At 38.1% G+C, this 25,966-nt stretch overlaps 2 protein-coding genes across 4 annotated transcripts; one reads left to right on the top strand and one right to left on the bottom strand.

Moving 5' to 3' along the window:
* The first annotated feature begins 109 nt into the window (after positions 1 to 109).
* AP4E1 (adaptor related protein complex 4 subunit epsilon 1) lies at positions 110 to 21,339 on the top strand. 3 transcript variants are annotated; one of them, XM_029958702.1, is made up of 22 exons: positions 110 to 268; positions 595 to 666; positions 1,520 to 1,643; positions 2,677 to 2,750; positions 4,861 to 4,982; positions 5,804 to 5,963; positions 6,461 to 6,627; positions 7,198 to 7,271; positions 8,257 to 8,379; positions 8,465 to 8,574; positions 8,855 to 8,994; positions 10,259 to 10,371; positions 10,511 to 10,629; positions 11,320 to 11,622; positions 12,381 to 12,495; positions 12,864 to 12,999; positions 13,913 to 14,165; positions 14,876 to 15,451; positions 16,637 to 16,821; positions 17,517 to 17,674; positions 18,134 to 18,276; positions 20,430 to 21,339. In XM_029958702.1, exons 3-22 carry the CDS (start codon positions 1,526 to 1,528, stop codon positions 20,430 to 20,432), a joined length of 3,192 nt encoding a protein of 1,063 aa, XP_029814562.1. In that variant the 5' UTR covers positions 110 to 268; positions 595 to 666; positions 1,520 to 1,525; the 3' UTR covers positions 20,433 to 21,339. The 3 variants fall into 3 exon arrangements, with proteins under 3 accessions (XP_029814562.1, XP_029814560.1, XP_025750619.2); XM_029958700.1 differs by lacking the exon at positions 20,430 to 21,339 and adding an exon at positions 19,253 to 19,451; XM_025894834.2 differs by lacking the exon at positions 20,430 to 21,339 and having other exon boundaries at positions 18,134 to 19,451.
* Positions 21,340 to 22,760: 1,421 nt separating this feature from the next.
* Positions 22,761 to 25,723, bottom strand: TNFAIP8L3 (TNF alpha induced protein 8 like 3). Its single transcript, XM_018069755.3, has one exon. The coding sequence runs from the start codon at positions 25,662 to 25,664 to the stop codon at positions 25,164 to 25,166; it is 501 nt and encodes a 166-aa protein (XP_017925244.1). The 5' UTR covers positions 25,665 to 25,723; the 3' UTR covers positions 22,761 to 25,163.
* Positions 25,724 to 25,966: the final 243 nt, after the last annotated feature.

Below are 25,966 nucleotides of genomic sequence, written 5' to 3'. Positions count from 1 at the left end.
GACCGAGGGCCGGCCCGGATCCCCCGCCCTCAGGGCGCGGCGCCGCCTCCCGCCCGCCGGCCCGCCCGGAAAGGGCCCGGGGCCGCTCTTCCCGGGGGTGTCCGGCGCAATGAGCGACGTGGGGAGCGGACTCTGAGCGCCCTGCCGGGCTGCTGGGGCAGCACGACCCCGGCACCGGCCCGGGCGGCGCAGGCGCCCCGCCAGGTGTCGGCCACCTCCCGGCTCGGCAGCCTCATCCGGAGCATCACGGCGCTCACGCTCCAAGCACGTAAAACGGGTGCGGGGGCCGGCTCCGCTCCTGCCCGGGGAGCGGCGCGTGGGCTGGGCTGGGCTGGGCTGGGGGCCCTGGGCACGGTATCTCCCCTCGACCTGGGTCTGGCTGAGCTCGGGACCCCGCGATAAGTCTTTGCCGTGCCGCGTTGTGTCTGCTCTGGGGGCACGGAGCGGGCAGGCACGGCCACACTGCTGTGCTTGAGCAGCCCCTGAGCGAGGCACCCGCTGCTTTGGGAAGGGTGTGGGACACTTAAATTAACACATCTTCTGTGGTTCTTGTTACCTACGAAATGTATGCGAGGTTTGATCTCTCTATTCTAGGAAGAAGAAAAATTGATCCAGCAGGAACTAACCAGTTTGAAAGCAACAGTTTCAGCCCCCACCACAACACTTGTAAGTTCTGTTAGTGGTTATTACAGGCTATGGGAACAGCACACCAAAGGTGAAGTACAGCAGTGTTCTCACTCTTTTTTCTAGATGGATGTGCAGGTTATCTGCATTATAGGTCTTTAATCAGCAGCATTAAAAGATACTGATATGTGTGGTTTTGCAGCACATTTAAAATAGTGATAACACTGTGATTCTGCTTGATGTGAATAAACTGTAACAGTATGGCACTGAGAATCTGTCGTTCTGTAGTTTCTGAAACAAAGCAGATGAACTGCTTCCATCAAATCATGTTCTTTGCAGGCTTACATTGTTCTTATAATTAGTTTTGTGCTCTGTAAGAAGCTGTGCTTTGTTGTATGCACTGTTATTGTGTCTGAGTTTTGGGAGATGATATATTGTGATTTGAGGTAGTTAATGCTTGTCTCAGTCCCATACAGGAGACTTTTTTTAGGGGAAAAAAATCAGGTTTTATCTATGCATAGTGAGAAACCATCCTGGGTCAGAGTAGCACTTGGTGAAAAATAATTTGTGTTAACAGTGTAATCATCTGAACGCTTCTGGTTATTCATATTCTTTATGTTGGTCATAGTTAATGTACTGTTGATGCATGCTAATCAAAATAAGAATTTTTTAAGGGTCATATATGGGAAGTTCTGCCTTTATAGCAGAAATTAATATCGATTTTTCAGAAGAGATTCATAGCAAAGAAAAATCACAAATACCCTGATTTTAGAAAACATATGTGAGTGGAGATATGTTTCTGTCAGATACAGTTCTCTGCTTCATTAGAGCACTGACGAAGAGTATAAAACATGACTGACTTAAAATTCTCAATAATTTATATTTGCTATTTCAGAAACTGATGAAAGAATGTATGGTGAGACTCATCTACTGTGAAATGCTGGGGTACGAGTCTTCCTTTGGATATATCCATGCAATCAAGCTTGCACAGCAAGGAAATCTTTTGGAGAAGAGAGTTGGTATGTGCATGGAGCTGTAGCCTTAATAACGTTCTCAAATTCTGTTTTTGAAGTTTCTCAGGATTTATAATCCATCTAAAAATACAACTTACTTAAAATGTTCCTCTGCGTTCTTGATCTTATTTCATGGTCTCTTAATCTTTGAAATTAGCTGAATCCTTAGTTTGTGTGATGCTTTGTATGTGCTTGAAGCACAGAAGGCAGGGGAAATGAAATTGTGATGATTTAAAATAAAATTCATTGTGTTGAATTGCGGCACCAGTAAACAAATAATTTAAGAGAATGTTTGTTAAACATATCAAACAGAGAATTAATTTCTCTCAAGCTCTGGGGTTTTTTTCAAGTACTATGGTACAAGATTAGATAAAGATGGTGATGTCGGTCATCTGTCAGACACATTTTCTGTTTTGGTGCTTGTAGGATTATTTTTTTATTATTTTTTTTTTTTACTTTGGAAACAGTTGTAGGGAATGAAGCAAATAGGGAGATCCTTATAGCATAGGGGCAGAAGTTCCTGAGGAAATCTGAAAGTTTAGTTCAGATTTCTTTGAAATTCCATGCCACTGGGATTTCCTTGCCTACCAGTGTGGCTGTTAACTTGTTTCCAATAGATTTAATTTGAGGGACCTTTCAGCCTGTCTCATTGGAGAATTTCCTTGCAGTTGCTTATTCAGCTGCCTAGTCCTCTCTGTTCAGACCTCTCTGTTCAGAGAAGATACTGGTTTTCCAGGAAGTGATTTCTCATGATGATCTTGACTGCTCTTTGGATATAACACTATCATTATGTCTCTTACTTTTCACAACTTAGGAATTCTTAGCTGTTAGTTGTTGAGCTTTACTGCAACTTGAATATAACTGGTTTGCCTGGAAATAAAAGAAAGTCTTGGTATTTAAAAATGGGCAACTGTCATCCAGCTGGGTTTTTTTTGTTGGGTTTTTATAGTTATTTAACTCTTATATTACAGTCTTAAGTTTTCTATCTTCAGTTTGCTTATTGCTTGAAAATAGTAATGGAGGCTGCTTTCTTTTATAGGCTACTTGGCAGTTTCTCTATTTCTACATGAAAATCACGAACTGCTGCTTCTACTTGTGAACACAGTTGTGAAGGTACAGTGGTTTTGGAGGTAAAAAAAGAAGGAAAATCTTAAAGGCACAGGACAGGCCGTTCCCATGTGCCAAGAGATGAGCTGGTAGGGAAGAAGATCTGGTTGAACAAAGGGCCTTATCTGGAACTGAGGGGGGAAAAAAAGAGAGTTTACAACCTTTGGAAGAAGGGGAGGACTACATAGTAAGAGAGGATGAGGAAAAGGCTGAGGTACTTAAAGCCTTGTTTGCCTCCGTCTCTGTTGGTAAGACCAGTTCTGTGGGTACCCAGTCCCTGAGCTGGAGGACAGGAGCAGAATGAATCCAAGGGGAAATGGTCAGCAAGCTGCTACACCCCTGAGACACACACACATCTGTGGGATGGGTGGGATCCACCCAGGGGACTGGAGGAGCTGGTGCAAGTACTCTAGAGCACGACTGTGATAAGAAGCAGCTGAGGGGGCTCAGCCTGGAGAAAAGGAGGCTCAGAGGGGTTGGTCTCTTCTCCCAGGTAATAAACAACAGGGTGAGGAAATGACGGCAAGTTGCACCGGGAAGGTTTAGATTGGATATTAGGAAAAACTTCTTCACTGAAAGGGTTGTCAAACATGGGAACAGGCTGCTCAGGGCAGTGGTGGAGTGACCATCTCTGAAGGGATTTAAAAGACATGTAGATGTGGCCTTAAGGACATGATGGACTTGGCAGAGCAGAGTTGAAGGTTGGACTTGATGGTCTTAAAGGTCTTTTCCAACCTAAACAATTCTGTGGTTCTGTAAATTAAACTTGGACCAATTCTTCCTGTTTTGTTATACAATATCTAAGTTATGTACTAATTAGTTATATCTTCCTCTCTTAAGTTGCTGTTTCTTTGGTTAGCAATGAAAACTTGAAATGGCTTTTCCTGTCTTTTTAATTTAATCTTGGCATTCCTGCTGTCAAAGCCATGTTTTAAATTTTTTTCAAAGGAGATATGCTATAAACTTGCCTTTATAAAAATGTACCAACTATGTACCTCAACTCCAGGAGGAACCATGCATGCATACTGCAATGTCAGCTTTTGCTTTTAGGTGATGGCAAGTACCTCTTGCCTTCTTTGAATTCTTATGATAACTTTGACAGAAAATGGAAATATGCTCTGGAGTTTGACACTGACAATCTATTATCTAATAATATTTCATAGGTGTTGTCTTCTGTATTACTTTCTCTTACATGGAGCAGTTAAGACTTATATTACAACTCTTCTGTGTAATGGTTACTTTTATATTGCAGTAGGCCAAAGTCAGATAAATTATAGATTGAAAGTGATGCTCATTTTGTTGCTGTGATTGAAAACTGTTTTATAATATTTAAAAATATGACTTGAAACTCCTAAGTGTGTAGAAAAAGGTAAAAAATGAGAGTCCACAAAGAATTAAACCAAAATGAGGACTAAAACCTATCTGGGGCAAATTGACAGAGCAAGTTATATCACTGGAAATCTTACATATTTAATTTGTTTTGAAAAATAATTGTAGTCTTGCGTTTCCTTAATTCATCCATCCTTTTTTGGTTTAAGGTTACAGTGAGCTATATCTACTAGTTTTAATTGTATTTGGAACAGATTGAGTTTTTATTCTTTAGTAGAATGCTACATGTAATTTGCATTTGCTTCTTAGGGAGTAGGTAGTATTTTAGTGTACAAATACGTAATTGGCAGTACTATTGAGCTTACTTGTTTCTTTTTTTAATTCTTTTGGCTCAGTCAAAGGCACTAGAGAGAATACTGTTGAATTCTGTGAGTGACTCATCCCCCTGATCCAGCTGGGGGCTCAATATATTTTTGCAATCATCCAACTATTTGAGTAAACAAAAATTGATTGTAGCTCCATGTGTTAATGCTACGTTGATATTTTAAATGTACACATCTCTGAAACACCAGTGTGAGGAGATGCCTGTTCCTTCTTGCTGCATAAGAGAAGGAGAGAACCTGATGAGCTCAGTGGGAGCTGACACATCTCAAACATGAACAGACAGCAGTATGCTGGCAGTGGCTGGGCTGTGTAGGTGGGCTAGATCCAGCCTGCTTGGGAAAGATTTGGGGTATGTCTGTGTGGAATTGAAAAGTCTGAGTAAAAAATTACTGTCTTATTTCAGGACTTACAGAGCACTAATCTAGTAGAGGTCTGCATGGCATTAACTGTTGTCAGCCAGATCTTTCCACGGGAAATGATTCCAGCTGTTCTTCCCCTAATAGAAGACAAGCTCCAGCACTCTAAGTATGTATTCATTTACAGAATTTCAAATGGCCTTGTGTGGTTGAATAACTTAATTTAATAGGTAGTTTTAGTAAACTGGTGTGTCTTTTCTAATCTGGTCTTTCTAATCATTACCTTTGGAAATTGTTCCTCCTAGTTTTTTCTCTTGGATTATAATGTCGTTTATTTGCAGCCTTGACTGAGTACTGGATGGGTATTAATTTTTTTCGTAGCCAGTCTTCATAGGTAAATGTAATTGAATTTATTTCCTGGAGTCCTTTTAATGAATAGGGATGAAGAAGTGTTTGTAGAGTAGGTGGAGAAACAGATTAGGATCCTTGAACTTTACTGATACTTTTTCTTAATAAAGCTTTTTATAGAAACTTTGATAAAAGTATACCTACAGATATGAATATTGTTTGAATCTTAGTTTATAGTATCCCATACACAGAGGATAATACTGTAATTGTTTTATTGATTAGAAAGAGAACTGTAGAATCAACTCAGTAACTTCTAGACGTGTATTTTTTGGAGCTGCACATACCACCACAAAAGATTAGTCATAGCCTATTTTATTGTTTATTTGCTGGCCATTCTTTTGAATAACCAATCTGACATCAAACCCTACTAGGCTTTAAAGTTTGCTTTGTCACTTCCTCACTTAGGTAGTATTGCCAAGTCATTTGTTACCAAATATGTAAAACACAGGTTTTCATCTCTCTGCAAATCATGACTGGCCATTTGATCTTACAGTGCTCTAGAAATAAAAAGTGCAAGTTGTTTTGTGAAGTACTTAAAATACACAGGCAGCTTCATTTTGCTGCGTGTAAATCTCATTTCAGGGAAATTATCCGAAGAAAAGCTGTTCAGGCTTTATATAAATTCTATCTCATCGCTCCTAACCAAGTTCAGCACATCCACGATAAGTTCCGGAAAGCCTTATGTGACAGGGATGCTGGAGTCATGGCTGCTTCTCTGCATATTTATCTGCAAATGATTAAGGTAGGCAAAGAATTGGAAGCACAGCTGAACTTGGGAGATATTTTTATGTGTTTTCGTTTTAAATCCACAGGGTACCGTACAGAAGTTTTGCAGAAAAAACTTACTTGTAATCATTAGAAAAGGTAATTAGTGTGATCATGGGCATCTGTGTTATGTTTGTTTATGCCAGCTCTCCATTTAGATCCACTTCTTGCATGATCTGAATGCTCAGCATCATTGGATCCTTGCCTGGAGGATCTCAGTTCTACGGTGTGTTTAAGGGTTTGATGGAATTTGCTTGTGAATATGTTACATCTGCTCCCTTTCCAAATGTGTGAGAAAAGAGCATAGATTTAAAGTGAAGAGCTTATGAGTGTTGGGGAATGAGAGCAGAAGTTTAATTTAAAGTAATGGAACCATCAGCACAGATATTTTGATCCTACACAAGTTTTGGATTGTTTTTACTTTTGAGTTGCTGTATCAAACTGTTTGAATTGTGTTTGTTCTTCATTATGTAGGAAAACTCATCTGGATACAAGGACTTGACTGGGAGTTTTGTAACCATCCTAAAGCAGGTAGTGGGAGGAAAGCTCTCTTCTGACTTCAACTATCACAGTGTGCCAGCACCATGGTTACAAATTCAGCTTTTAAGAATATTGGGGCTGTTAGGAAAAGATGATCCAAGGTAACCAAATCTTTCTCTGTAATTAATAATTTGAAGGTACAAAGAGTACAGTCACAGCCTGAACCTCACAGACAGCTTGGGTTTGCTTGGTTGGTAATTTTTAGGAGGATTTCAACATCGAAGTTCTTATACATTTGTTATTAATCAAGACAGTGAGCAGACTAGTTCTGCAAAATTTGTTTCTTAGCTTCTGAATTGGCTAAACAATTGATTGTGGAATATGCTTAAAATATATATTTTGCTGGTTACCAAATAACTGTATGAAAATCCAGAGTAAAGCTATTTTAAAAGTGCATTTTGTGAGGACCTAGTTGTCTGTGATCCTTTTCCTGTTGATCTTTTTATTTATACCATATCACATTCTTGTGATATGGTAGATGTTTATTTGAAAGCTGCAAATATCTTGTTAAATGCCATTTAGGCTCATCTTATAGAGCTCCTCTGTGTTAAAGTGAATTTGTGGATATGAATAATGTTCCAATTTCTATACTAGACTTTGAACTGTGTGGCAAAAAAAGACCACATGCTTATTAGTGCTGCAATTAATGTTAAATATTTTTTCTTAAACAGGACAAGTGAATTGATGTATGATGTTCTAGATGAATCTTTAAGAAGAGCAGAGATAAATCATAATATTACATATGGTGGGTGAGGTTATTTTCTGTAACTATCAGTCTTTGAAAAGATGGAAAATTGTGAGTAGTTGATTGTGCCAAAATACTTACTTAGTGCTTTAGAAATATCTAATTATTTTCTTAATAATATTCTTGAATGTCCAACTAGTAAATAGTAGAACAAGTGATTAAGTGTTCTTTAAAACCATTTGATCCAGACAGAAGAAAAATGTAGTTATGAGTGATTACACTTTCTTATATGAAGTAATTGATTATTGCATGTTTTTCTTTCCGTTGAGTTATTCATATGCTACTCTTCCTCAGCTTTAGTTTTGTAACACTTTAAAAGTAGGAGGTTGTCTACTGGACAGTTCAGTTACTGAACTACTGTACTGAATTACAAGAAAAACTGAAAATTACATCATGATTTTAAGCCCTAATTAACTTGGGAGACTGACTTGATCTGAATCTTTGCCCAGATTGTTGCCACAAAGGATTAATTACTTTTTGTGTGTTGTTCAGTTTACTTCTAGATTTTTCTAAAACAACTCTACAAAGTTTTTTTTGGTTTGTGTTTTGATTTTGGGATGGCTTTTTTTTTTTTTTTTTTAACAAGGCTGTTTTTGGGATGATTTTGGCTGTTGTTAGAAGCTAAGACATCATATGAATTATCAGAAAATATTTCGTCTCAAATCCTTAAGAGTTGCCCATTGGCTTTCTGAAGACTGTTCCAGTCCAGTGCTTTGAGCAACTATAGGAGACTTGAAGGTTGGAAGAACTTTAAGGACAGAAAGTTGTATGGACAGTGGCAAGGGCTAATAAAAATATGTATATAGTAAAAGAGATAGGCTTTCATCCTGTTTTTCCTTATGTCAGTGGGTACTCTGTGATTCAGTTCAGTGGGGGTGGGACAGCACTGCAGTTCCTTGAGACAGTCACTGAGCTTGTTTGTTAAAAATTTTTGAATTATAGAATTATTTAATACACACTAATAATGTGTCTTCCCCCCTTGCAGCCATCTTATTTGAATGTGTCCAAACAATTTATACAATTTATCCCAAATCTGAACTACTTGAAAAAGCTGCCAAGTGCATTGGAAAATTTGTTTTGTCACCCAAAATTAATTTGAAGTACTTAGGTAAGGCTGCCTGATTGCATTATGCTGTTTTGAATGTGGCCATAGTAGTATGCATTGTCTTATATCACTTGCAATCACATTCTAGGTTTAAAGGCTCTGACCTATGTTATCCAGCAGGATCCTAATCTGGCCCTTCAGCACCAGATGACAATAATTGAATGTCTGGACCATCCAGATCCCATTATTAAAAGGGAGGTGAGTGAATTTTCAAATGTCAAAAATTAAGTTAATTTTTAAGATGGATGATAGTTTTTCTGAAATTAGTAGTGTAAAAGGGATATTATTTTTCAGTTACTGTGAGAGGGTAGTTAAAACAATATTAATGTGACAAGCTGTGTAGGTAATCAGTGTATTTCATTTAAAACTTGCTAAATAAAGATAGTTACTCAATTTGGCATCATACTGATTTTACTGTTTGCCTGCTTCCTTTTTTGTGTCATCAGAACCAATTGATTTTTTTTGCTTTCTCTTGCAGACTTTAGAGCTTCTCTATAGGATTACAAATGGACAGAATGTCATTGTCATAGTTCAAAAGATGCTTGACTACTTAAAAGAAAGTAAAGAAGAATATGCTATCATCAACCTAGTTGCCAAAGTAGCAGAACTAGCTGAGAAATATCCTTTTATTTTTCTGAACTAGCTGAGAAATATCCTTTTATTTTTCTGAAACTTTGAAGTCAGAGCTCAGGCATATGTAACATTTATACCTTTCAAAGCATCTTTCATGATCTTTTGAAACAGAAGTGTTACAGCTGCGCTTTCCACTCTTTCAAAAAAAAAGTATGCAAAAGAGAAACATATACAAACATGACTGCTGTGTTTCTTGTATTTCATGGAGAGAAAGTAATGGCACTCAAAATATTTTGGCTTTGGAGTTTAGCATTAAAACCTTGTGTTTTTAAATTCAAACTAGGAAGTCTTACACTACTGCAGGAGGGAGTGCTATTCTGTAATTGTGGAAATGATGTTCTGTCAGAGAACTAGCTCTTCATTGGTATATGGATTTGAAGAATAACACACTTTGATAGAAATAAAGAAAAGATTCTTTAACAATGCCAAAAAGATGGAAGTGCTGGCTAGGGATTTGGCATGTTAGACCTGCCATTGCATGATTTTCTGTGTGCACTTCTGTCTGATAATTTGAGTTGTAAGTGCTTTTTAACAGAAAGCTGCCTTACCATCCTATTTGTACACTGCTTGGAACAGAGTAGTGTACAAAAAAAAGCTGTGTTGTCCTGCTCTATGCAAAAATAAGGCAATATCAATGTTTCTAAACTGTTGAAAATGTCTATTCAGTAACTGCATTTTCAGGACTTGATTGAGGGAAGGCAGAAGCTAACTTTCAAAGTTAGCAAAGGCTGATCAAATTTTAAATATATTAAAAAACTTCTAAATGCGTTTAAAAAGCCAGTAATGCTTTCTGTGGAGTGCTTCAAAATGTTCATTGTTTTCATAAAATTTGTAAGTCAACAGCAAAATGCTGCTGAAAATAACAGCTTTTCTATCATTGATCAGGTGATGTTGGGTAAACAAACTCAAAAGATTATGCTGGAAGCCCAGCACGGGACAAGTGTGAGCTTAAAATAGAGTAGTTCACATATGTCAACATGTCTGTTCCTGCTGTGTGAGGTCTACTTGACAACTTTTTCAACAGGGCAGTAACTTAACACTTCTCTACCTGACGACCAGTTCCCATGAAATGTATGGGAAATGCTTTCTGAAAGATGCAGGAACATTTCCTCTTCAGTTAGATTGAGCTGGTATTTGACCATCAGATCCCCAACTTACTGGGGAGATTAAGATGGGTGTTCCTTAGGAAACACACAAGTAAGAAACATAAAGTTGTGCCTTAGCACTTCATTCCTTAACACCTGGACACGTATGCTCCTAACAACGAGTGGTTCATCCAGACCATGAATGCTGTGTTTTCAGTCGGAGGTGATGTTGTGCATCCTGACATCCCAAACAACTTTCTGAGGCTGTTGGCTGAAGGTGAGCAGCTCCCTGAATGCTCTGAAGAATCAGACATGTTCCTTGATAATCTGGGTTTTTTTCTTAAAATGTACTTCAAAATATTTGGTAGGATTTGTTATTTGTGTTTCAAGGAAATCTTATATTGTTTTCTGTCTAGGATTTGATGATGGAAAGGAGGATCATCAGCTACGGATGTATGCAGTGCAGTCTTATTTATCATTACTTGGAGAGGAAGATACATTGTATCCACAGAAATTCCTTCAAGTTATGAGTTGGGTAAGGTAGACACATGGTCAAAATCCATATATGAGGAAACTGTCTAAGGTGATGTTTTTAATAAATATTTATTAGACTCTTGTATTTTTAGTCATGAGTTTGTTTTTTTTTTTACTTGAAATCAAGCTAATATGCTGCAATCCTATTTTAGTGACCTCTTTGGTGACCAAGGACTGCTTGTAGTTTGTAGAAAAGCTGTAGAAAAACTCCCTTTAAGGCTGATGGAATTGCTTAGCAGCCACCTGAACCTGGCTGCATGTTGAAAGCCTTTCTGTCTTCATCAGAACTAGGCCAGATGTGGTTTTGAAATGCATTTTTAGCCTGACCAGGTGCTGTGCTGGTATTATCTGGTACCTGGGTAAGCTTCAGCTTCCACCCAAGGGAGAGGCTGCAGTGTGAACAAATTGTGTTTTCTCAGGACCTGGTTATGTTTAGCTTTCTTCCCAACAGCTGTTGGATTTTTAAGAAGCTAAAAGTTGGAATCTACTGAGATAAACACAAAGCTAACTTCAAGCCTTTGACATTTAAAACACAAAATGGTAAAGAAATAATTTAGAAGATGTTTAAAATAATAATTTCTTGAACATGAGGTGGATTTTATTGTGTTATTTAGTACTATATTCTAATTTCAAAACTGAAAGCACTGCTCTGTGTGACTAAATGCGTGTTTTGTCTGTTCTTTGTGAATAGGTGTTGGGAGAATATTTCAGTCTTGTTACAGATGTTGATCCAGAAGTTATTTTGACAAAACTACACAGCCTGCTGAAGAAGACTTATGTTACTTCTGAAACTAAAGCGTGGATAATGGCTGCAGTCACCAAGATAGCATCACATACCTCCTGTTCAGAAACAGTTGACAAACTCATCCAAGAATTTAGCAGCTCTCTAGATACCTGCATAAGACAATATGCCTTTGAATTGAAACATCTCTGTGAAGACAAAGCACTGATGAAGAATTTGCTTCCATTTGATGCTAGTTGCAATGATATGGTGGTAAGACAGCTGCACTGTTTGTTTTTCATGAACCTCTTTGTAGTTCAGGGGGTTGAATATTTCGGTGAAAACGTGTTTTCAAAATGAATGGTATTTGCAGTTCTGACTGGTGTTAGTTGAGTCTGCTTAAAGTGAGTTTTCAGAAACACTTTTTCAGGCATATGTGGTCAATCATAATGTTCTGTACTGAAAGATAAAGAACCACAGTGTTAAGTAAGCTGGAGTTGCTTTTAACAAGATGATCATTTCATGCAGTGGTTTATTTGTAGTTGTCTTTTGGGTTTTTTTAAAGACATGGTAGGCCTGCTTAGTGATATAGTACTGCTTTTTAATCCATAGGGTTTTCTCCTACTTAGAAACTACTAAACTTGAAATAATGGAAAAAATATTGGAAAAGAGGATTGATATCGCTGAGGTTTTTGAGAGGGTTTGTTTGAATTCAGTATTGTCATATAATGGTAGTATCAACCATTTTTGGAAGATTCAACTCTGCTTTTTTTCTTTTTTTTTTTTCTGTTTTATAAATTAATATATAAGTCAAATAGTGGAGGAGTTAAGTTACAAATCTCTAGCTCAAAGTCTGCTTCAACATACTTGCTGAACCATTGCTGTTGATACAGCAGCTCTACTGGTAGATACGGGAGATGAGAGAGTGAAGATCCTGATCTGATGATAAGACACAATATTCTACTGGTAACACCAGGCTCAGATATAGCAAATATTTTCACTGCCTTTTTGTTCCTTTTAATTCTGTGTAGGTAGATGCTTCCTTATCTTTTCTGGATGGGTTTGTGGCCGAAGGACTTGGTCGTGGGGCAGCACCATATAAACCTCATCACCAGAGGCAAGAGGAGAAACTTTCTCAGGAGAAAGGTGAAAGTTTGCAGCATTTATTTAATAGCTGATAAATTACCTGATAAGTATTAACAATTTAAGTTTACAGTTAATACATTTTCTTAAAGTAATAGTATCTTAATACATCTCTTGTGTGTAAACAAGAGCTAAATTCAGTTTAGATTTTAGTTCCACATCAGTCTAGCTGATGGATATATGTTGTTATTTGTGATGGGAGAAAGTTTTATTATAATCTCTGCTGGTCTGTAGGATTTGAAATTTATGGGGTTTGTTAAAGTGAAAGCCTGAGAAGTCCAGCAGTACAGGGATATCTGTTTTCAGAAAACAGATTTCTTTCTTTTTTTTTTTTATTCCTCATTGTAATTATAAGATTGTCTGTCTTGCAGCTCTGAATTTTGAACCTTATGGATTGTCCTTTGCTTCAAGTGTGTCCTCATCTGGTGTCACCGGCAGACAGTCCCCCACTGGTTTATCTTTTGGTTCTGATACATCTGGTAATAGTGCTGAGACAGGGCACAAAGAGTGAGTTAACCTGTGTTTGAAATGAAGCACATTTAAGCTTCTGTTTGTTGTCAGTATCATGTCTTTGCTGCTTCATTACATGGAACTAGAAAGAATGCAGTTGAACTTGGAAACATCTGTCATGTAAAAAGAAATTCAGGTAGTGGTATCTTTATAATTACTAGGAAAACCAACGTGGTTAGACTCTTTTTCCACTTTCTTCACAGACTACAAATTAGGTGGTGGTAGATGCAGTAAAATGGAGACAAGATTACCTGATAATTAATTTATCGTATTCCCATTAAAAACAAGTGTAACCTGTAAGAAAAAGATGACAGAGAAAAAATACTTAATAATGTGCCTTTTAAGGAAGCTTTTTTTAGATAAAAGTGAGGCTAAGATTTGCAGTGTAAGTTTTAGAACACTACAAACTATTCCAGGTCCATAACTTCATACAAATTAAAAAATTAATTCATAGTCCTGTAAATTGGTTGCAGGAAACCTTTTCAGAATCTTTATGGGAAAATGTCTTCCCAGAACCTCTCTCCTGGGGAGAAGGATAGATACCATGTTGCTTATATTTACCTTTTAAAAAATTACTCAAATATATTATAAATGTAGTCTGAAACTCTTGAGTGGAGGTGGCAAACAGAGTGTACTACTGGTTGCAGGTGTTTAATGCTGCTTAATATAGGTCTGTACTTAAGTAATGTATAGCCTAGTCCAGGTTTACATTTGTGGGATGTTTTAAAAGTAATGTAACATTACTAACATAGAACTTCATGTAGATGCAAGTGTTCACTTATATTTCACTGCTCACTGTGTCTATCAAAGTACCAAAGTTGTGAATACCAAAGAGTGTTTGAGTATTGGAGTTTTTTAAGAACATGATGTTCATATGGCTGATCCTGCTTTGTTTTGTTTGCTTTTTTAGGACAAATACTCTGAAACTTGAGGGAGTACGTAAGCTGTGGGGAAAAGAAGGTTATCTTCCAAAGAAAGAAAAAGTAGGGAAAGAAAATGAGCCACAAACAGTTTCTTGTGGCAGCTTATTAGCAGGACAGGCAGGTGACCCTCCTGTGTTGAGGTCTGATCAAGGTGCCAGCCTCACTGAGGAAGACAAAGAGAAGCAGCAGTTAGCATCAACTTTATTTGTTGGGCTGGGATCAAGTGCTGGTGTCAGTCTGGTAAGTGGCTCTTTTGAGACTTAACAGTTTATAGTTTACATATAACCTTATCTAAAATTATAGATATTTGTATGCAAATGAAGATCAAATTAGTGATAAGACAAATTTCCCCTAAGTAACTGAAAAGCTACTGAAAATTACTTTTGCAATCTGGGAGTTTGTTAAGAACATGAAACAGCTTGGATATTACTTGATGCAACAACATCTGGAGCAGATCTGGTTTGGTAACTAGAACTTCCCTCTGTTTATGTGTTGTGCTTCAAGTTTAAGTCACAGTTTTCCTGAACAATTGTTCCTTGACCCAGCTTTGCAGAGCTGTTGCCATTCATTTGGCAGTAAGGCTAGAGCTTGACACCCTGTGTCAAGACCATTTTTAATATGTCAGTGGTAGTATCTGGAACATAAGAATTCACCATTAGGTAGTCTTTTTAAGACTGGCATCTTACTAGCCAGTTCACATCTTGGCATTTATCACTGGTTAACCAGAAACTATTTAGCTGTTCTTAGTTTTATTAAGAGCTTTTAGTTTAAGAGAACCTAGAGTCATACTTGCATTGTAAGCTAATTCAGTACCCTGTAAGAAATACAACAACAGCTGGAATCCATTAAAATGTCTGGAATCTGTTTGTATTTGTCATCTGTATTGATTCCTTGTCCCTGCTCACTGTTTCATTGTGTTAATAGTAACAGAACCATTTTTTTCTTTTCAGATGGGGAAAGTGGACACAGCTACCCAAAAGTTCAAAAGGAAATCAAAGATAAATGAAACTCAACATAGTGAGGAGGCATCAGACTTCAAAAGTAGTGCTGCTTCAGATTTTGGTCCCTTACTTGATACAGTACCTATTAACACAGAAGACTCTGAGGAAAGTACACACACAAGGTTAAGGAAAGCCTCCCTGTGCTCTTCAGATATTGTAGAAGATAATTTAGCATTTGAAACACCTCAATCCCTTAAAAAATCTGTGCTGGATGACAGACTTTCAGATAATAGGGTGTCACAGTCATCTTTGTTTGCTGATAGTAATATTGAAATTTTTCAGCCTTCTCCAAGTGCTCAATGTGAAAGTGCCAGTGAAACACCATTGGTTCCTTCCTTACCAGAAGAACTTGAAGAGCTTCCTCACTCTGAGGTACTAGAACTTCATCAGAGTGATGCCTTAGCTCTGTATTTATGTAAGGTGTGGACAGATGACTCTCTGTTGCTCACTGTCTTAGTTTCCAATAAAACCACTTCTGCACTTAATGCTGTGAACTTAGTGTTTGAAGAAACAGAACACTTTCAGGTAAGAAACTGTGTTTCCATTGTATTTGAAATGCACGTGGAACTTCTCACTTTTCTCTTGCATTTCACTGTGCAATGCTTGCTTTAATGTAATAGTCATGCCTTTTTCCAAAGTATTTCCTTAAAACTTGTGGTTACTGCTGTTACACATATTCTGAAGGGCAGTGAGAGAAATCTCAATATAAACTTAGTGTTATTTGGTTTAAAAGTTAGCATCTCACTTTTTTAATTATATGGAGTGCTTGCCTCCATATAACAAATCCGTGTGATTCCGTTACTTCCCTGACATAAAATTTGTGTAGGCTTGCTTCGATTTCCTCCCTCCTCCTTTTCCCCTAAGCTACCAGTCATATTTCATTCTCATGCATTCAGCTGATGGTGCAGGAGAGTTGTCAGTTTATTTTTTTGCATTGGCTACATCTGGAATTTAACTACGGTTGGTAAAAGCATGTTAGAGTCTTGATTGAAACTTCATTTAAATATTTGGAAAGATGGCTAGGAATTGCCAATCAGCATGACTATCCACAGATTTTGCTAGAAGAAACACAGAATTATTAAACACTCAGCAAATGATAACTGGATAAAGAGAATTAAGCAGGAAAGGAACTGCTAATTGGTTATGGAGTCTCCTTCCTTTCCTTTTCTAACTTGAATCAAACCTGTCCTTGGTAGAAAGTGGGTGGGCATTTCATGTCTGTTTTCTTCTTGTAATTCACTTAAGTTCCCACACAGACCACTACCATGGATAGAATCTGTGTTACTGCTTTGTTTGGAGAGGCTGGGGACTGCTGAGTAATCTTGAAATCATCCTTTTTATTAGGGAGGATTTCTCAACTTCTTACTTTTAGCATATAGCTTGAGGTATGTTGCAAATGCTACTTGCTTATATTTTGAGACTGAACTACAGAATTCAGGTTCTTGGTGCAGTTATTCAGAGGTGGGGGAAGCCGATTGCCAGAGATGAGTTTCACCACTGTTTTACTTCTCACAGAACACCTGTAGATGTTAATTATTGATTTATCCTTCATGAGGGCTGAGAAATACTAGTTCTGTTCACTTGTCAAATAGTCCAAGAAAAATCAGTGGAAATAAAAGGCACTTACACAATTTTCTAACTGTATCTTTATCACTTGCGAAACTTGACAGCAAGACTTACGTTCTATATTCCTTTTAAAACATCACATAGATTTTGGAGAGTCCCACCCACCAGTTTCCTGTAATTGAAGCTCAAAGTTTGGAACATTGCCAGAAATGTGTGAGGATGAACAAAATCTGTACCCAGGGAATTCTTTCTGGCTCTGTTAGTTACCAGTCAGAGATGGAAACTCGCCTTGAATTTTCAGTAACTTTGTCACTGATGGACTTCATCAGGTAAATAAAAAAAGCTGCATTTTTTTAAAAACACCTGTACTCAACTCAGTATTAGACAAGGGCAGGATGATTTGGGTACTGACTTTGAAAATATAAGACTCCTTCTTGAGCAGCTAGTTTTAATCTGAGATTACTGTTAAAGATAATAAAGGGTTATTTTACACTTCCAAAACAGAGGAAAAGTTCCAGCAAGAAGTACAAATCCAGTGAGGATATTGACAGTAGCTGCAGGTTAGAATAGCCTTGAATTACAGAATGTGTTTTTGAGGAGGCTGAAAACTGAGTGAACAGAAGGGCATGATGTTTTAAAATATGGCATAATGTAAACATGTCAAACTGAAAGAAGTGATTTGAGTGCAGGGACCAGAATATTATATGAAAAGGCTGACAATTTTTGCAGGGGAAGAAGAAAACTCATTCTTCTAATTTCGGAACACTGCATTTATTTTAGGAGTAGAAAAAGCAAGTGTCCTTTTTTCCAGCAGACTTTTCTTTTGAAGTGAAATCTATATATTTATTCCTTTAAAATTTAGAAACCTAAAGCAAAGAATAGAAACTTCTATGCTAAGAGGAGTTTGTTTAAACTAACATGAATTTGCTTATTGCTTGTTCTGTTGTCCAGGTGCTTCCAGATATGATTTTTTTTGTGACTTACATATCTCATTTTGCTAAAATATGTGGTGATCTTTTTTTAGGCCAATGGAAATGACTACAGAAGACTTTGGAAAGCTGTGGTTGTCCCTTTCCAATGATGTGAAACAGAATATAAAAATGTCGTCTTCCCAAGATTCCCTTTCAGCAGCCTTGAACACACTGCAACAGAAGCTGAAACTCCATGTAGTTGACATTATAGGTAAGTGAAAGTATATTATATATGGTATGCATATAATATATACAACTTTTCCCACGAAAATGGGTGCATGGAAGTGAGTATCTTAGAGTTTGAGGTGGGGAATGTTTGGGAGGACAGTAAACTCGGGACTGTTTTCCTGTGGACTTTGTTTGCCTTACGTGGGGGTCTTTGTGAAGGTGATGTAAAGATACAAGTGTACAACAAACAGTAAATTTTACAAAGGAGGAAACTTGCATCATGAAGAGTATTGGACAGGACAAAAAGAAGGGAATGAAGCTGTGGGACAAATATGAAACTGGGATTTTAGCGTGATTTGTGGTGACTTGTTAGAGGAGTTAGAGGGAAGAGTAGAAGAGAACAGCACACGTGGAGTTTGAAAGATACATTTATGAAGTATACTGTAGCAATTGTTATTTGTTACTTCTTTTTTTATTTTTCTGTGGTCTTTTTTGTTTTAAGGTAATGAGGGAATACTGGCATGCCAGCTGCTTCCATCTGTGCCCTGCCTGCTGCACTGCCGTACTCACTCAGGGATGTTGGCTGTGTGGTTCAGATCACCTTGTGCTGCCCTTCCAGATGGTTTGCTCTATCAGTGTCAAAAGGTGATGGGGGAATCCTAATAACAATAGTGCCTGCCTTAACCTGTTTGGGGTGTGAAAAGATTTATACAGTTGCACAGATAATTACCAAAGCTAAATTAAGATACTGCTTCTTGGAGTATTAGAAGTTTTCTTCCAGCTGGCATATGTCATGTGGACTTGTGGGGAAAGAGCAATGACCTAAATTACGCCTGCAAAAACATGCTCAGGACTGTACAGTACATTAAAGTATTGTAACTTGTTTCAGTGAAATGTATATTTCTTAATTTTGTTGTAAATGATGGAAAGTATTTATTTTTATTATGCAGCTTTTATAGATGCCAATGATTACTTCTCATGGCAACTACTTAAATATGATTTAAAGGAAAACATATTTCCATTATAGGGTCAGACTCGATCAGTTATCAGGATCATCTAATTTTATTTTGGTAATTTTTCTAAAGCTATTTTTAAGCACTGTTGGCAACAAGACCCATACTGGTGGTTGTATAAAGTAACTTATGTAGCAACAAATGCACAGTTTTAAAACAGTTAAAAGATTCTAGGGAACAAAACACTTCCCATGATCTTTGATATTTACCATGGAAGTGGTAACATCTAAACAGTTTTTGATAGGAGTCAAGCATGTGAGATCCCATGGAAGCACCTCCTGGGGGATGATCTAAGGCCCCTCAGGTTAGTCCCTGTCTGCAGTTCTTCCTGCCTCATGTTTCAGTTGTGTTCCCTTTCCATAGGGGTCTGTGACAGTCACTGAGTATTTGTGCATCTCTAAAGCAAAGTTTGATGTGGATCAAGCCTGAGGTGACTGAGCTGGGGGTACTTGACTGTGGACATGTTGACCTTGGTTGTCAACATGGGTAGTGAAACATGTTCATTGCTGTCCAGTCAACCCTATAAACTTAATCTGGCCAATATCTCTGTCCATGAAAAATTCACATGGGGAAAACTTTCATTTATTTTTTCTTCTAATTATTTATAAGCTCAGTATGACTCCTCAAACCTTTGACTTGCACAGATGTTGTGCGTGCACTGCTAGGAACTGCAGCAAGGCATGAGAGATTAAATCAGAGCAGTATACATGGAAACTGTGGCTGAGGAGGTTTTCTCTTCCTGAAATAACCTCACAGTCTTGAAAATCCAGCAATCTTAATTTATTTAAATGCTAAATGAAAACTAGTACTGCTTAATATTATTTATAGCTGGTCATGTTTTCTATTTAAAAGCATCAAAGGTTGTACACACAGTTCAGACATGGTATAAATGGATTCCACAGTGGAATTCTCTCCTTTGTGTGTTTAATAGTAACAAGGAAACTCTCTGTTACATTTCAGCATTACTGATTCTCACCTGATAAGCACTGGTTGTAAAGAAAAATAAAGTATTGTTACTTTGATGTTTTGGTAAATGTTGATGAAATTGTCCTAAGAATGTTAATGTGCTGATAGTTTGGGGTTTTTTTAAGTCATGCTACTTGTGTTATCACAAGTATAATCATACAAGCAAAACTGTTTTTATTGCTGTTTCAGTACCCTCTTACTGAGGAATTTAAAGTGCACTGAACCTGTAAATATATTTAATGTTCTGCATACTTTAATGTTTACTTGGCACTTCAAGACAGTTTATATAAATGAAAACTGATTTATAGTGGAATAATTTCCAGCAAACTATTTCCCTGCTGGTAAATTGCGTTATGCAATTGGACTTCTGTAATCATAGGAACTATTAATACAAGTATCTGTTTGTGGCCTATGCATTCAAACCATTTCAGCAATGAGATGTTACTGTCTTAGTGTTTAAAAAGAACAGCAAAAGACAGCAATGCCTTCTGTTGTTCATGTAATGTTCTTTGTAACCTTTTTCACTGTATGAATAGTGTATGTCAAAGTGTCAATATTCTAATTGCTTTATGGTATTAAAACCACTTCAAGGAGTTTGCAGGGAATTGTACCTGTGTTGGTCTTTATTTTTGGATTGCCCAGCAAATGTTGTTCTGAATCTATCACCATCTTTGCATTTCTTGCAGTTTAATAAAATTCAGTTTTATTTAAAAAATTAGCTTAATCCTTGTTACATGTTCTTTGCCATCACATATAGCAGTGTTTCTGCATGTTAAGAACTAGTTTCTATTTTAATTGTTTCTCTTTACATCTGGACAGTGATGAAGAATGTAACACCACAGAAGTCTTGAGTCCATTGGTGATTTAAATATCCCGTGTCTCACTTGGAGGTACCAGAAGACTGCAAGACTACACTTTAGATCTTTGGAACAGCATTCTCTGTGTCGCTTATGTTGTCCAACCCTCTTTTTGGAATTCTGCCAGATTGTGTGTTTTGGTTTTAGGCATCACAGGAGACTTGAGTATCTCTTGTTATTCGTAGTTGACAGGAATAGCATTTTGTTAAGTTCAGTGCTGACATAAGAAAGCATTGCAATAGAGTTGGGAGCTCGGGGAGTTGGACATAACAGCTGAACTGCAGGTGGCTGCAGCCCTGGTCTAAGTCAGGGGGATGGTTAGTGTAAAAAAGCTGCCAGTGTGTAACAGGAGTCCTGGCTGAACTGGGGAGTTCAGGCCCTTGAGAACCTCAGCAATTCAGTGCTGGAAATCCCTCTGATCTTCTTCCATCATCCAGCTGTCTCTGAAATATGACTGCATAGATAATTATACAAAGAAATGTTTTTCCATCTGGTTCTATATTGAAAATCCTTTTGTGACTATCTTCCTCCATGGTGTTCCCAGTTACTTTTCTGTGTGACTTGGTAGATCTTGAAGGCTTAGGCTGTTTTCCAGGAAAGGGATAGAAACAGGCTAGAAGGAAGAGAGCACATAACCAGTTTGCATGAAGAAGTTTGGTTTCAAGAGGCAACCAGAGGCCAATCAGTATAAACTGACCTTTCTGAACTGGCAGGTTAACAACGTTTGGACCAAACCCTGGGTACCAGGACACCTCACTCTTTTACTGCTGCGTGCCATGGGCAGCTTGGAGTTCTGAACATCTGGGAGTCAACAGGTTAGTGATTATATTGGATCCATATTCCAACTGTTTTGTCAGCTTCTCCTTCCTTACCCCAAGTATTTTCAGATATTTTTAATGAAACAAATACTTTGGTAGGAAAATGGACAGCAGTGCAGCATGGCAATATGATGTAGGGTATTTTCCTAAATATAGGTCAAATCTCTTGTGTTACATTACTTTCTGCTAGGTATTCCCAAATCCTCCTCATCCTTTAAGGACCTAGAAGAGTAAATTTGTGTAATGGATGGCACTATCTTGAGGTTTTCCTGTACTTGTGAATAGCTCATAAATGACATTGTCTGATGGCTTCTAAATATTGGAAAGGTGTTTATCTCCTATAGAATCCCACCAGTAGTTTTTCAGCCTAAAAAGCTGTATTATCTTTTTCTTTGTGGGTAAGACTGTGCATTGTCTCTTTCTGGCATTGATTTATGTAAAAACAGAAATAGATCCACTTAAGTCATCCAGGTAAAAGTTGCTTTTGCATTTCAGTTGCTGTGGTAAGAGTTAATTGTGCTTTACTTCTTGGTTCTCTTCAGGGTCAGCTATTTATGTGCCCTTCTGTAAGAACATTTCTCTAGCACGAATCAGGTCACATGTTCAGTGTGAAGTGCTGCTCAGTGGTACAGGGACCCTTTCATTAGAGTGCCAGAAGTGGTCACTCCCATGAGAGTTTCTTGAACATTAACATTTTTCTCTTTATTACATAAAGCTGGCAGTGATGCAGCAAAGAATATTGTGTCCTGCCATGATATGATTCATAAAATTAACTTGACAGCAATGCTTCACCAGCAGGGAGGTTCAAAGCACCACTTAGGAAGATTGCTTTAAACTCAGATTTCAAGGTAGTTGTCAGTTTTCTCTTTGTGCCAACCTTTAATTGCTTTCAGTATAATTGCCGTGTGAGTTGTTTGCAAATCCTGAGCTCCTTCAACCAAAGCAGTTTGCTTTTTCTGGAAATAAGGATGGGAGAATATGTGCCTGCTGCTGTTAAAACATTCTGATAGGTTCTAGCACCTCCGTGTTTAGGGCACGGCTTTGAAATCTGCCAGGGATGTGTCTTCCCTGTAGTTTAAATGACATGGAGCTAAACTGAGCTAAATACACCATGGGAAACTTTCAAGAAGGTACTTGCAAGAAGGATAGTGAGATCTTGGCCTGCAACGTGCTCTGCCCCTGCCTCAGGCTGCTCGTGTCTGTTCCAGGCACCGGCTCAGGCTAAGCCCAGGGAGAAGTGGTACCTGAAGGCAAGAAGTCTGTGCCAGTTCCTCCCCGTGGCTTATGAAGGAGTTTCTGAGCTCAGTGATGGGGCTGCTCTACTAAACACACTGAGCCAGCATCACTTTGTAGCTCAAGTGCTGGAGGACATTGGGGAAAAACAGAAATTCTGTTTGCTGCTGACACGTGTTGGTGTTGGGTGCGTGTGATGCAATAGGGATGGTAGAATAAATGAATCAAAAGGAAACAAAAAAGGCAGTAATCACACATTTTTAATCCACAAATGTGATAATACATAATATACTTAAGGTGACCTGAACATTGCCCATATTTCAGCAATGTTATTACATACCAAGCTACAAAAGTAAACAATGAATATACAGGATGTGCAAGTATGAGAAATACTTGAAAACACCTCTTCCTTTAAGGCTACTCAGATTATTTATAAATAAAACAACAGATGTTCAGCTGGTGTGTCTAAAATACCAGAATCTGAATATTGATACTTGCAACACACAAAAAGTCACAGATACAGGCTATATCTTTCCTTTGGACATGTTGAATAATCTCTTTTTCTGGCTTTCAAAAAAAGAAATTTGTTTGCCACAGATGAAACACGCAAAATCTGATGTGTGTGCACTGGGACAGGAGCATTGGATACGATAAATACTGTTCAAAAGCATCAATTGACAAGTACGTGCTTGGAAGAAATGCAGGTAATGTGCATGTAAATATGGCTCTGCACATGGCTGAACTTGCAACCCCAGCTGTTGGTATTTCACTGCTGTTTTGCAAAGGAGTTGTCCACCTTCACTGCTACTAAATACACTTTTTTATGGTTAAAGGAAATAGGTGGGGAAAATTTACATTGTTACAAACTGCTCTGCTACTGTCTTTCATTTTTACAGAGGTTCAAATGAGTTCTGGGAACAGATACAAATCCATCTCACACAACCCAAGTGAATATGTGACCCAGGTATGTGTGTTCTCAACTGAATAAGGTGTGATGGTAAAAATTGTTGTTGGAAGAGATAAAATATCTGGGGTGAGGAAAGACAGAAGAATAACAAAGTTTTTGAACAGTTTTCTCTCCCACCATAGTATTCAAGAGTTTAAATGAAATATTTTTTTTTCTTATCCTAGTGAGTGATCAACCCTGTAAGCTTCCCTAAGAGAGAAATGGCTTTCAAATATATTTTCTTGTCTTTGTCAAATTTCAAGTACATGCATCTCTGTATTATATATACATGAAAGGGAAGGTGTTACCTCTAGATAATGGCATTTTCTGCTCTCTGTGCCAGATGAAAGGAGAGGGTACCTGATGCTGCAGTGTCAGGAGCTAGAGCAGGAGATTAAGATGTAGAAGGCAAGGAGAGGAGAGATTTCTGAACATGCTTCCTTTACTCTGGGTCAGTCAGCACCTACCCAGATTCTACAAGTGGCAAAGCTGGTGTATCTGCTCTGCTCCCATCCTCCCTTCATCCTAAAGGGACTCTACAAACCCCACTCTTTCTTGGCAAAATGTTTTCAGCTTGAAAACATTAAAAAAAAAAAAAAGCCACTGAAAACATTCAGAACAAAACTCATTCCAGAAGCTCACCAGAGTCACTAAGGCTGCTCTCGTTTAGCTACTGTGGATATGCTACACTCAGAGGCACTGCAAGAAGAGTGGATGGGCATCCTGTTGTATCCCACCTCTGATTACTGTAGGCACAAATGTCATGGGCACATTAAACCATGAGTGGTATTGAGGCTGAATACATTGAGGACGGGATGGAAATGGTGTCCGTTGTGCTTCTCACAAGGGAATGTCAGAATCTTCACAAAGAGTATTTTATTCTGTCAGGCAGAACAGTAAGAGCACAAAGAGCAGCACAACCTTCAGCCTAAACTTGCCTGGTGGTACCCAATACACAAACCCTGAGCGTGGGGGAACTGCTGGACTGCTTTAGTTTTCTGGTTACCTTTGAGCTTCAACCACTGAGCTAATTTTCAAGATTAAAATGAAACCTTCTATTAGCAGGTATAAAACAAAACTGATGAAAATATTGCTTCCTAGAGCAGTTCTTTAAATTGTCTCCCACTTCTACTCAGTTTGTATGATTTGTTATTCCCCTATTAGATTTACATACCATTTAAATTAAGAGAGGTCTTCTATTAATTCCTGATCCCTTTGAAAGGAGTGAACTCAATCTACTACAGCCTTACTTTCTGTCAAAGCTTTTTCAGGTATCGTGGAAATAATAAAAATATATGCACCAAGGGCCTGGGAATAAATTCCATGCATTGCTCTTGCCTTCACCTGTCTATTTTTACATAGCCATGCATGTGAGTTTCCTGTCTTTTCTTGTGTTCAGCCTTGAACACAAAGCTAGCAAGATCCTGGGGTATAGCAATCTCTTTCTGAACAACACATATCAGCAGCCTTGTTCACTCTGCTCCTTGAGAAAGACTAAATTATCTGAACAAAACATTAAAATTGATAGCTTTCTGATTTAAGTTTTCCACTTCATCATGAGCCTGGTGAGCACTTTCTGGACCCTGTGGGGCTGTAGTAAGACTGATGGGAAGGGAGCTCGCTTGCCTACCACGGCTCATGAAGGGTGGCCAGTCCTAGAGAGAAGTTTTTGTTTGGTTTCTTGCTTCTGAGCGTAGTTTCAAAGAACCTTCTCATCGAGTAGTTTGTTGATGCCATTGCAGATCTTTTTGAGGTATGGCCGACAATCCCCATCCAGGCTGTACAGGGCAGTCAGAAATTCCACATCCGCGAAGTGGTTGAAGACGTGGTTGATGCGCCCGTGGGACCGCGGGGTCAGGTGTCGACCTACGAGTTCGTGCACAAGATCTTTACACTCATTGAGAAGTTCTGCAAGCACATTCCTGTCAAAAGTGTACTCTACCTCGTAGAAGCTGACGATTGTCATGGCAGTTTGGTTCAGCTTCTTCCTGAACTTGTCTACGATCTCCAGCTCTTCTTGGTTGAACTGATTGTTTCGATAGAGGATCCCGATTTTTATTGCCACTTTAATCAGGTCTTTCATAATTTTATGGGCTTCCTTTTTGTTTCTTGTGTGTTCCTTCGTTACTTTGTACAGCTCATCGAAGATTTCACTGCTTGTGTCGTCGATCAGCATGTTAGCCATGGTTTTGGTTGCCATTTTACTCAGGATCTTTTTCTGGGCTTGCAATGCAAGATTCTTGGAACTGAAATAATCAGGACCTGGTTTGGGATAGAAAAAAAGAGAAAATGTTTATTTTATTTGTTGAATTATTTTTGCAATCAATTAAGAAAAGTAGTACCCACATGCTTAACTGAGACACTGATTAACTGACATATAGCCATGACTGCAGTAACAGGAACACTTCCAACACATTATTTTCAGGTATCCTTGGGGTTTTAGATAGCCATGTTTCGGGTCTTGCTATCACTTTATTTGCTTGCACATAAAGAACAGAATAT

This window comes from Manacus vitellinus, unplaced genomic scaffold, assembly GCF_001715985.3.
Source record: "Manacus vitellinus isolate BGI_N305 unplaced genomic scaffold, ASM171598v3 scaffold_16_pilon, whole genome shotgun sequence".
Lineage (NCBI taxonomy): Eukaryota > Metazoa > Chordata > Aves > Passeriformes > Pipridae > Manacus > Manacus vitellinus.
Note: the sequence above shows the minus strand (reverse complement) of the source record. Positions and strands in the feature narration are given on the sequence as shown.